Source organism: Zosterops lateralis (assembly GCF_965231275.1).
Source record: "Zosterops lateralis genome assembly, chromosome: 8".
NCBI classification, from domain to species: Eukaryota; Metazoa; Chordata; class Aves; order Passeriformes; family Zosteropidae; genus Zosterops; species Zosterops lateralis.
Window position 1 is genome coordinate 8,987,973 of NC_139768.1, and position 12,504 is coordinate 9,000,476.

General features: G+C 47.2%; 1 protein-coding gene across 1 annotated transcript; it reads left to right on the forward strand.

The window, feature by feature from the left end:
• Nucleotides 1-3,884: 3,884 nt before the first annotated feature.
• Nucleotides 3,885-7,280, forward strand: ELOVL3 (ELOVL fatty acid elongase 3; the record flags this gene model as incomplete). Its single annotated transcript, XM_083865856.1, has 4 exons — nucleotides 3,885-3,997; nucleotides 4,738-4,869; nucleotides 6,115-6,266; nucleotides 6,859-7,280. The coding sequence occupies 4 exons, from the start codon at nucleotides 3,885-3,887 to the stop codon at nucleotides 7,278-7,280; spliced, it is 819 nt and encodes a 272-aa protein (XP_083721982.1).
• Nucleotides 7,281-12,504: the final 5,224 nt, after the last annotated feature.

Genomic DNA, 12,504 nt, shown 5'->3' on the forward strand with positions numbered 1-12,504 from the left:
CAATTAAAACTGTGAAATGTGTAAAATCATGCCTTACTTGCCATGTTGGTGTCGAAAGAGTTGAAATATATTTTGATCAATAACACAAAGATTGTTCTTTGTTTTCACAGCGTGGTCAGTCTGGTGAAAAAGTTGCCCTGGGAGGGCTCATATATGAAGTCATATTCTCTGCAGTCAAGAGGGTCATTATGGAATCAGGTCATTATCCTAAGCTTTGATGAAAGTCTGCAGTGCTTGTGCAAGGAGATCCCTCCATGGCTTTCACTATTCTGATGTGTAAATCACAGTAATGACCACAGGCAGTACAGCAAGCTGGAGGTGGTTATGTGCAATAGCCTTGTCTCCTGGGCAAAAAAAGCCTCTGTCCTCTGCACTGATGGCAGTGAAACTCAGACCAGCAAGCCCCAGCTTGAGTGAGGCCCACTCTGTATGTACTCTTCCCTGCAGACTGTCAGGGGTCTCATATTTAGGGACAATCTGAACTGGCATATTATACCTGGGACTTTTTTTGTTTGCTTTTTAAATCAACAACTCTGCCTTCTTGTTTCCCTGTCCTCATCTGTGTGGATCAGGCAGGTAGCTGGTGGCAGGACAGTGACACTCAGCTAGCCAACAGGCAGTTGAAGACTTTGATGGCCACTTTGCCTCTGCCCCACACAGTTATAATGTTTTGCCCTGTTCTAGTTATGGCAGCTGCTCTCTTGATTCCTGCCATGTACCCACTATGTTTAAGTCCTACAGACTTCTCTTTGTTGTCTTTTTTGTGTCACTTGCTATGGAAGTGGTTGATCTGTGAGGTTAGGGAGGTGTGAATGCTTGCTGTCCTTGGTTTTGTTAATTTGTAGTATTCTTAGAAAAGAGATTACTCACTCTGTCTTTCTAGAAACCACCTCCTGCACTTTGGATAGTACCAGGATTTGGCATGTTGTTACTCACTCTGAATGGTGCCTGGAGTCTTTCACAAATATCTTCATGCTCTCAAGTCTTGACAGAACGCAAATGTGCTATCTACCACCAAAGTAGTCTATTTGTTGTTCACTGTCCTGTCACAGGAAATTTATTTTAAGACTTGGGATACAAAATGCGGTATTTGTGCAAAAATCAATTTTCTTGTACTCTTGACCACAAGGCAAATAAGAGTGTAGGTGATGCTCAGTCACTATATCAGAAAATAGTTCTCGTTCCATGTGTACTAGTGAAAAAGTGAATCTTTACCAGAAAACTAAAACTCTTGTTGAAAATAGCAATTTAAGCTGTAAGTGAGAATTTCATCTATTTAGGGCTAACTCAAAGAATTATTTCTGGAATGCTGTAGAAGCAGTCTAATGGGACCCAGCTCACCATAAGGATCCACAATGTTATTTCATGGTCCTCACAAAACTGTCCTTTCTCTTTGAGGTCCTACCTAGCCATTTTGGGCTCAAAATAAAGACATGGAGGCTTCTGTTCCATAGGGTCTTTGTCTCCTCCTCCCTCAGTTGGAGAACAGAAGAATGAAGGGCTCCCCTCCCATTTATTTGGGACTGCAGACCTGATATTCCTGCTCTGTGTAAAGTGTTGCTGGGGCTCCAATTCCTTGTCTGCAGCAGCTGAGCTCTGTGCAGTTCTCTGTGCAGTCTCTCTGTGATGTGTGAAAATAAGCTCATCTGTTTATTTACAAGTCGCTCTGATGTCTATATTGCATGTCAGGTTCTAAAGCATTCTGAGTCCAACAGTGTTTCTGAGCAGTGCCAGTGGCCAGACACTGGACTTGGTCGCTCTCTGCATGCTAATCCACACAGATCCAGGAGTGCAGAGAGGTATTTGATGGTGGGGAGAAAAGAGGATAACAAGAATGTCACAACTGCATCTGGATTGTGCAGGTGAGCTTTCAGTCTGTGACAAAGCCTGCCTTATTAAGCAAGAAATGTGTCTCAGAGGATGCCAGGAGCCTCCTCCCTTCTATCTGCTTCTGTTCTTTACACGTGTTGTTCTTGTTCCCATCTGCCAAGGAGACACTTGGGGAGGGCTGCCAGCTGCCTGCTCAGATGGTACCAAAGAGCTGCAGTCATGAGCTCCTCCTGCAACTGTACATCCCACCACCTAAGAGATGGATGGACAGACCCACCCTAGAACAGGTGTTGTTCTTGTTCGTGTGGCATGAAACTGTTTCAAAATGAAAACTTTACTGAACCTAGAACTAGATTAGGAACAAGAAATTACGTCAATATTGGGACATTTTCTACTCAGCTAATCCAACTTATCTTTGCATCTCTCAACAGGTTAAAAGGTTTTTCCTCTTCTCGTATGGTGTCTTATGTAAAGGAGGCCTTATTTAACAGTTGCTAAAGCATAGGTGAAACAAGCAGGTGTTTTGTACTTGTACTGCCACAAACAGCTAATAACTGCATTCAGTCTAGGAACAGTGAATCCACAGACAATATGCAGGCAAAGAAGTCAGTAACAGTGAAACCATTGTCAAGTTTGTCATGTCTCCATTGTCATGGAGAGGGATAAATTTATAAGGTTGCCAATGTGGCTTTGCTACTGAATAATGGCACTGAACATCGACTTGTATGCATCAGAAATGCAAAAAGTTTGTGTTACTGGGCTGCCTCTTCTCTGCTCTTGCCCCTGGCTATATTGGTGGCTGCACCTGCTCTTGTGGTGGTACAAGCCCTAGCAACAGATGAAAGTTTCTTCAGCATGTACCTGAATATTCTGCCTGGTGATGCTACTGCCTAAAGTAGGCAATGAAAGATGAAAGACAAGTGACCCAGGAATGGAGACTGCACAATCTCTGACCTGCAGTCCTCTGGAAGGGGAAGAACCTCCCTGGAGCTGGAAACACTAAGCTGAGGGCTGTGCAGGGCACGGTGGGAGCTCAGGCTATGTACAGGGTGTTTTCCCTGTGTGGGGTATGGTAAAACCACTGCTGCTGACATGTATAAGCTGAACTTTCCACAGATACATACCCAGTGCTCTGCAAAATGGAGAAAGTAAGTCAAGGTTTGTGCAAAAATCACCAAGGGATTCCTGCATGTCAAATTCTTTTCTGATTTTCTCACACCACTGCATTGTCAAATACAGAGAAAATTGTGGATGCTCAATCCCTAGAAAAGTTCAAGGCCTGGCTGGATAAGGCTTTGGGCAGTTTGGTGTGGTGAAAAATGTCCCTCCTCAAGACAGAGGGGTTGGAACTAGATGGTCTCTTTAAGGTTCCTTTCAACCCAAAGCATTCTACAATCCTGTGAAATATCTCACCCAGGCACATCTTCGCCTGTTTGAAGAGGCAGCAGTTAAGCAGATGTCTTGTGTGCAGGTGTAATGATGCCTGCATGAGGCAAACCCTTTCCAAGTCTGTGAGCTTTGTAGCGTGCAGCCGTTGCACATGTGTAAAGAAAGACATGACACTTGGGAGAGACACCAAGACGAGTGAAGTGACCACAGGGAGCAATGAGATATGCTGCATTCAGGGGACTTTGACTGTGCTGGAGCAATTTTCAGCTGCAGGAACTGAAGTGAGAGATTACTCAGAACCCATCTAGTCTCCAGCAGCGGCGAAATGCTTCAGTCTATGGTGAAGGAACAACAGCTAATCGCAGTTAGGGTAAAGGAATTTCTGCCTGCTGCTGGTGACAGTGTTATAATCACCTTGCCCATCTGCTAAGGGACGAGCTGGGCTGCGTGGGGAATGGGAGGACCTCCGGCTCAGCCTGACGGAGTGACCGGAGCCTCCCCGTCCTTACCCCGCACAAGGAGTGGGAGGACCGCCGGTTCCCCGCGGACCGGGCGGCTCTTGGTCCCGCCCCAGCCGCGGGGTGAGGTTGGGGCGGAGCGCATTCCCGGGACTATATCCACCCGTGAAGCGTGTGCGAGTGGCTCATTTCGGGTCGCTCCCGGGGATGCTGAATATGGAAATGAACGTTGACCTGACGGAGCTGCACCCGCGGGGGGCGTATGACTTCGAGAAGAACTTCGATCACCTGGGAGCCAGGAAATGGATGGAGGAGAATTGGTGAGAGGAGAGGGAGAGGAAAAGAGGTTGCTGATCTAGTGCATTCCGGACCCTTGGTGGCCCTATCGGGTTCTGCTGCTTTTAGCAGAACAAGTGTGAGGATCTTCAGTTCCAAGGAGAAGAAGCTTGGGGGTCTCTGGTTGCACAGCTGAGGCTGTGGAAGATGGGATGCAGCAGTACATGTGGCAGACAAACAGTGGTCCAGGTGGTGCTGCAGCTTGTATGGAGATGATTACATGGCAAGAGGGCAAAGAGCATCCACGGATGGCCAGTGCAGCCCTTGCACTGGCAAATAGGACACTCAGCCCTGCCGTGCCTCACTAAAGCCTTGGAATGTGTGGGATGTAAAACAAGGCACTTGAGGGTATAGATTACATGAAACTGGCCTTTGTAGACGTCCTGTACAGACATCCTCTGCCTGTAGAGTCTCATGTGTGAAGGGATAAGATGCATTGAGGTGTTTGCTTTGGCTCCTGCTCAAAGGCTGCCAGAACCTGCCTCATCCTGTCAAGGTCTTGTGGAAATCTCCATGATGTAGCAGTTTGCTTTCTTCTGTGCAGTCCCCAGGGTTCTTGTTTGCTCACTGTCAGGGTAGGGTTTCTTGTGACCAAACACAACCTTAACATGAGAATGGAAGATTCTTTGTTTCTTGATGAGAGTACTTTGAAGGCTACAGAAGTCTGGCTGAAAATAGGTCAGTTTGGGTCGTTTCCTTACTGTTTCCTCTTCTCTACTTGCAGGCAAAAGACTATTATTTTTTCTGTTATTTATTTAATCCTCATCTTTGGAATCCAGCATTTCATGAAGGAACGGAGGCCCTTCAATCTGCGTGCACCACTGGTCCTGTGGTCCTTCAGCCTGACTTTGTTCAGGTAAGACCCACTGCTAAATCTGCAGACAGCTGTAGACCTTCCCTCAGAACTGGATTGACGGGAAGTTCTGGTTATCCACTACATCGCTAGGGAAATAAATTAATTTTTTCCTCTTGAAGGCCCTTTCCACCTAAGAGAGTGACCTGCTTATACAAGTTATTTGGGATTTCTCACCAGAAATACCCCAGCCAGTCAAATGAGTTGCAGAAGGATTGCTGGGGAGAGTGCTTGCAAATAATTAGTGGGTAGATTTGAACATGAAGCCTGCAAGAGCAGGCATCCATCTTCCCTCATTCAAAGGATACCTGCCAATTACAAGTTTGATTTGAGGTCTATTTCTCTTTAAAATTTAGATTTCTTTCTCTTCCCCTACCCTACACCACACTGCCCCCCCCCCCCCCCCCCGCATTTCTCTAATCCTGTTGTGCAGAAAATGGGGAAAATTCTGCTATGCCCACAGAAGCACTAAAGATTAATCTAAAATGTGTTTTCAAACTGTCCAGTCTTATAGTAAAAGTTTCCTGCAGTGGCCATGAAAATGTTTTGGGCCATGCTCTGTATTTAAACAAGCAGATATCAATTTTAGAAAATTCCCCTCATCTCCACAACTTCTTTTGTCTGTTTGGTGGGACAGAGAAAAAACTAGACTTCTGCCCCTGAAACTCAAATTGACTTTGACAAGGTCAAAAGGACACTGGTTGTTGTCTCTCAGGGCAGGGTATGGCAGTGGTCTGTAAAATCACGGGTTGTGGGAGAGGGGAGGTCAGGGGATAGCTGTTCATGGTCTGTTCAGAGACAAGCTTGTGTGAATGAAACATATAGGTAGATAACAAAGAAAAAGTGATATTTCTTATCATAAGCTGTAGGAGTTGCCTGCCACAGGACATTAAAAGTTTTCCCTGGGCCTGTCCTGTGGGCCCATGTCAAAAGGTGGGACATCAGGAAAATTGCCCTCCATTTCTCATCAGGTGGGGCAGCTTTTGCTCGAGTACCTCTTCAGGCAGTGGAAGCAGGGAGTGTAATGAGGGAACACTCTTTGATGCTGCTTTGCTATTCTTGCAAGAATAGGTTTTAAGTCCTGGCTAAAACTCGTTAGGAAGTCTAAGGCAAGAGTTTGTTTAAATGTTTCTGAGATTGCCCTGAGCATCAAGATGGAGTCAACTGAATATCCATAGATGCAGAGCTATCAGAGGCTATGTTGAGGCCCTGGGCACAGTGTTCAGCTCTCCTCTGGTTTTCTTGCAGTTTCATTGCAGCCTGTAGGATCTGGAAGCAGATGGTCTTCCTCCTCCTTACCAAGGGATTTAAGCACTCAGTGTGTAGTAAATCTTTCTTCATCCATCCCGTTCCCAAGCTTTGGATGTATCTATTTGCAGTGAGCAAACTTGTTGAATTGGGTGAGTCTGAAACTTCTCCTTATCCTGTGTGTTTGTAACTGCTTTGCTTTTACAAGCAGATTTTCCTTTACAGGTCTCTGTCCAAATGTTACTTAGACAAAAGCATTGCTTAGTTTTGCATGTGTCACTCATTTTCTTGCTCCCTATTGCTCAACTCAAATGATATGGTTGCTCTTCATGGGGTTGCAACCTGATGTTGCTGTTCTAGTTTGATCCCCAGGCCAGTATCTGGACTAGGCAATTCTGCATTGGAATGGCCATGGCAAGGGAGCAGCAGACAGGCAGGGAGGGCTGGGCTTTCCACACAGTCTTCATAAAAAGAAATAAAGAAGAACCAGTTGGAAATGCAGAGCAGGTAGATCTGAGAAAACAAGCCTGGGGTAAGAGGTTCTTATACTACAAACATGCCAGAAGGTAGGGTGCCTAAACTGTCTTTTTCAATACAGATTATTTCAATGGGAACCTAGGTTTTGATTGGATCAAACCACATAATGGCTTCAGCATTGAAGCTTGCTTGGTCTGTTTCACGTGACAACTTTTGCAACTGCTGTGCTTTCACTTGACTAATGATATACCTCTCCCCCAACCCCAGGTGACACTGTGTTCATTGTTCTTCGAAAAAAGAAGCTCATCTTCGTCCACTGGTACCACCACTTGCTGACACTGGTTATATCCTGGTGTGCCTATAAGGATATGACAGCTGGAATGGGGTGGAACGCAGCCTTGAACCTTGTTATCCACTGTTTTACGTACTCCTACTACACTGTGACAGCCATGGGCATCCGAGTGCCCCGGCCCCTCGCCATGCTGCTCACCACTGCACAGATGGTGCAGATGACAGGATTTGTAATAATTAGCATCCTTATGGTCTACTGGAAGGATGATAAGTTCTGTAACATTAGCTGGCCAGTGTTACTCCTTTCATTTGGCTTGTATGTCACTTTATTGGCCCTCTTCACCAACTTCTTCAGAAAAACTTACCTGAGTGGCACCAAGAAATCAAAGTGGAATTAAAACCAAGGGACAGAAGAAGAGATTGGGAGGGAAGTGGGGAGAGAGGGAAAGGGGAAACTTTTTGATTCTGTCTGGAGCCCAAGTGCCTGATGGGATGGGTGTGATGAGGTTTAGGAAGAGATCACTATTAGTAACAGCCTTCAGAGTAACTTGCTCATTGGCCTCTGGTGTGTCTGCCTTGCAGTGGGTGGCATGCCAGAGTGAGGTGCAGGTTGTGGCAGGCTGGTAACAGGAGAAAGGGGAAGAAGCTGGGGGCTGGAAACCTCGGGGTTGTGGTTCTGCTTTTCCTTCTTCTTTGCATTACTTGGGTTTGCCTTGTGCCTCACTTCCTTCCCGGGAACTGATACAATCCTTCATGCACTAAGACTCCCCTTGGTAAAAAGGTAGGGAAATTTCTCTCAAAGCAGCACTGCCCTCTCCATGGTCCCCAATTTTGGGGAAGAACAGAGCCCAAACCTGCTGCTATTTTGAAGGGAAGCCCTAATAGATTACTGGTGGGAACAGCACTAAAATGGAAAATTCCTGCTGTTTTTTAAGGTTATGTAGAGAGAGGATCCACCTGGGCTGTCCCTTCTCCTCTGTGATGCAAGGAACTGAATCCCATGAACTTCAATGGCTGTTACTTGTGGTGTGCCTCTTGTACAATATTAAACAATCTATTTAATTTGACTAGCTACAGCCTTAAACCCTAAAAGTCGAGCAGAGTCCAGCTCTGCCCTGCAGAGTATGTCAGGCATTGCCAATGGTCCCAGCCCAGTCAGTCTCATGGGCTGGGGCCAAAGGGTCCCAGAGTCAACTCATCTCTGGGTGTATCTGCCACTGGGTGATGTGTTAAAACAACTAATAAATACTGCCACGTATGGATTGATTGATTGTTTTCTTTGATGCCATTTTCATTCTTGATCTTTGTACAGAGCTGTGAGAAGAGTGCTGCCTTCTCTGTCTCATTATTGTGTCTTCCTGAGGGTTAGCAATCTGTCCAGCAGGCTGCCCCTCTGTGCTTACCCCTTCTGCAGTCATCAGCTGGTCATGCTGCCTGAGAGCCTTTGCTCACCATCAGCGAGCTAGAAGTGAGAGAGAGATGATAAAAAGATCAGGTTGTTGTTTTACCATCTGAAATGAGCATGTCACTGTGCTTCATAAAGCCAAGATGTGCCTCAGAGCCTGACTCCAAGGCTCTGAGCCTCTGGGTGGGTGTTGGCTCCTGCCTGGTGAACGAAATTTGGCCTTTCAAGGCAGTGGACTGGAAAGTTACCACAGAGCTGTGGGCTGCACTCTCAGTGCTAGGAAATGGCAGCAGCCTGTGCCCTGTCCAGCCTTCCTCGACAAGGCCTCCTGTTTTAGTCTCCTCCTGGTACTCTGTGAATAAAAGTCCTTCTCCTGTGTGCTGGTGAGCTGAAATAGACAGCAGGCCTGCTTTGGAGGGGATGTATCTTGAGGATTTGTCTATTTCTGTTGTGTTGGAGTTTTTTTTTTTTACTTCGAGGGCATAGAGAGTAATCAGTTGCCTCTCGTGGAGGAATCATGGCTCAGGGGGAAGCCGTGGTCCTGAAGCTGAAGGCTTCTTTGAGTTCCCTTGCACAGCTGGCACAAGTTGCTGTATCGGTGTCACGACAGTGGGGAAGTTTTTCCCTGAGGCTGTATCGGTGTCACAATAGTGGGGAAGTTTTTCCCGGAGGCTGTATCGCTGTCACGATAATTGGAGGGGAGGGGCGGGGGGAGTTTCCCGGAGGCTGTATGGCTGTCACGGTGTTGGGGTGGTTTTTCCCTGAGGCTGTCACGGTGGCAGGGAAGTTTTTCTCTGAGGCTCTCACAGTGTTGGGGAGTTTTTTTCCCTGAGGCTGCCAGGGTGTTGGGGAGGGTTTTTCCCTGAGAGTCTCACAGTGGTGAGGAGGTTTTCCCTGAGGCTGTCACGGAGTTGGGGATTTTTTCCCTCAGGCAGTCACGGTGTTGGGGAGGTTTTTCCCTGAGAGTCTCACAGTGCTGGGAAGGTTTTCCCTGAGGTTCTCACAGTGGTGAGGAGGTTTTTCCCTGAGAGTGTCACGGTGTTGGGGAGTTTTTTTCCCTGAGGCTGCCAGGGTGTTGGGCAGGTTTTAACCTGAGAGTCTAACAATGGTGAGGAGGTTTTCCCTGAGAGTCTCACAGTGGTGAGGAGGTTTTCCCTGAGGCTGTCACGGAGTTGGGGATTTATTTCCCTCAGGCAGTCACAGTGTTGGGGAGGTTTTTCCCTGAAGCTCTCACAGTGCTGAGGCGGTTTTTCCCTCAGGCTGTCACGGTGTTGGGGAGGTTTTTCCCTGAGGCTCTCGCAGTGTTGGGGAGGTTTTTCCCTGAGGCTCTCACAGTGTTGGGGAGGTTTTTCCCTGAGGCTCTCGCAGCGCTGAGGCGGTTCTCCCCCTGCCGCCCGCCGCTAGGTGGCGCCGCCGCCCGCGCTGAGGGCGCTCCCGGCCGGGTCGGGCCGGACCCGCAGCCCCGACGGCGCCGGGCCCTGAACGGCGACCGGGGCGGAAACTGGAGCCGCCTCACGGCTAATGGACCTGTGTGAGCCCAGCTTTAACATGTACAGCAGGTGCGCCCCTGCCCCGCGCTTCGGGGCTCTATCGGCAGCCCGCAGCAGGCAAAGGAGCCGGAACATCCCCCGCGGTGTGAGCAGGACACCCAGTGTCGGTGCGCTCTGTGTCAGCCTTCAGACACGGCTGCGGGGGAGTGCAGAGCACAGGCCGTGCTGGGGATGGGGCTAAAGTCTGGCCTTGAATATGAAAAGTGCAAGGAAAAGAGTATTTAAATAAATGGGATTTTTTTTTTTTCAGACCCTCCGGTGTGGTGAACCTCACACAAAGCAATCTTAGAAGTAGTCATTGTTATCTATGGCAATTCTCGCAGAATTTCCCCCTCTTTAAAATGGCGACTGGGGCCAAAAGTCAGGAACTGCTCGCAGTTAAACCCCCCTAAAAAAAACCAAACAACCCAAACCAAAAACCAAACCAAAAAACCCACCCCACCCCCCAAAAAAAACCCCACCCGAACCTCCCCCCAAAAAACCACAACAAACCGCACAGAAAAAACGCCAAAACAAACAGTGAACTCCACCCCCCCAAAAAAAATGCCCACCAAAAACCACACAAAAAACCTACAACAACAACAAAAAAAAACCCCAAAACAACAACAACAAAAAAACCCAAACAAAAACAAAACAACAAACCCACAACAACCACAAAAAAACCACAAAAACAAAACAACAAACCCACAACAACCACAAAAAACCCACAAAAACAAAACAAAAAATCCCAAACAAACAAACCAAACCAAACAAACAAAAACCCAAACCACAAAAAATCCCAACTGACCAAACAACAACAACAACAACAAAAAACTGGATCAAATAATCTCCCTGTGTGTAAGCAGTGGAGATGAGCAGGAGCTGTGGGCACATCAAGAACAGAATCTGGTCAAAATAATCCAATATTCCTCTCTGACAGGGTAAGAGCATGGTGACAGAGAGCTTTGGCTGCCAGTCAAATGGCTTTTAAGGATGATCTAGATGGGATTTGGGTAGGTACAAAACCCACTGGGATAATTATACCTAGTGAGTTATCCACAGTTCACTGCTGAAAAGGAAGGGGTCTGTTGAGTGAAATTCAGGGACATCTGTTGTGGGTCTGGTTTTGCTCAGCACTTCCATTAATGATCTGGATGATGGAGGAGAATGTGCACTTGCTAAATCTGCAGATTGGGAAGTATCCAACGACAAAGTTATTTGCCTAACAGGTCTCCAGAATAAGTGGGATCCTGCTAAAAATCACATGCTTGAGGTTGCAGTATCAACAAAATACATCTGGGGAGGTACTGGGGGCTTGTGAGAGAGAAGTCCTGGGTAAGGTCTGTAGAACACCTGCTGTGTCTGTGCTGAACCAGAGAACATGATGTCCAAGTCCTGGCCCTGTGGGGAAGAAGCTGAACGTGAGAGGCTGAACTGGTTTAGCTGCACCAAGAAGGCAGGTGGCATTTGTCAGACAGGGGACATCTCCCAGAGTGCTCTGCTGCCAGCTTGCTCAGTTAGTTATTTGCTGTTGGGCATCTCTTTTTTCTGTCGATTTAAAGGTTTTTCCTGTGGTTGAGTCCGTTGTTATGTACCATTCTACAAAGTGCCTTCAGCTCAGAGCTGGTGTGTGGTTTGCCATCTGGTCTGGATCCTACACGGTGCAATACCTCTGACAACAGAAATAGACCCCACCATCTTCTCCGTACAGCATGGGAAGGAAAAACTTGAGCCAACTGGCCAGGCTGCAGAGCCACTGGCCACATGTACCTGTTACCTCATATGGGTACTGAGTCTGTCCTGCTCAGGAATCAGAGTGATCTGGAGTAGTGTTAATTTAAATGACTGCATGAAAACCCTCAGGCTGAAAAACCTTAGGCTGAAAAATCAGGACTGTTGGGAAAGATGGGCCACAGATGATCCTACACAGGACCTAAACTAGGTCTTGACTTTTCCCCACTGGCTCCCAGAGAAGATAATAAGAACCACGTACTGGAGATGGCCTTCTGCTCAGCATAGTTGGACATATCTTTTATCCACTGAATCCTGCAACAGTCAGCAGCCAAGTCTTGTACTGCTTCCCCCAGCCAAGCATCATAATCTCTGTGTGACAAGTAGAGGATCTCCACAAGCATCAGAGCAGCATAGAGAACCACCAAGCACAGGATAGAGGGGCAGTGTGTGTTGAAAAGGAGGAGGGGAAAGACCAAGTGTGTAAAAAGATTAAAGAGATCAGCTCTTCATCAAGGCAGTAGGAGAGGATTGTGGCACCACCTGTCTTGGCTTACCAGAGAGAAAAGGTGGACTCTGCTGTCAATTGGGCTCAGTGGAGGAGAGGGTATTAGAGAGAATCCCAGGCCCTTCTTTCCTCCCATAGATGGAAGAGTGCTGTCAGAGATGGGGGTTAAGCACAGTAGTACCAAGATGAGGTGTGTATTTGGTGGAAAGGCTGCTGGATGGCAGCTCCAGCATAGAATCGAGATTAACCATTGAATCTACTTCAACAGCACTGGTGCCCAGCAGCAAGGTAGGATCCAGGTTACAATGAAACATATGGTCTGGGATGCACTGTGTTTATGTTTTATATGTTTACACTTGATCTTTGAACCCTTCCACTGTTAGCTGTTTCAGTGCAGGATATCTTGGCTCCCAGATTTTGGATTAGCTCAGAGCAAAGAATAGTTTGTT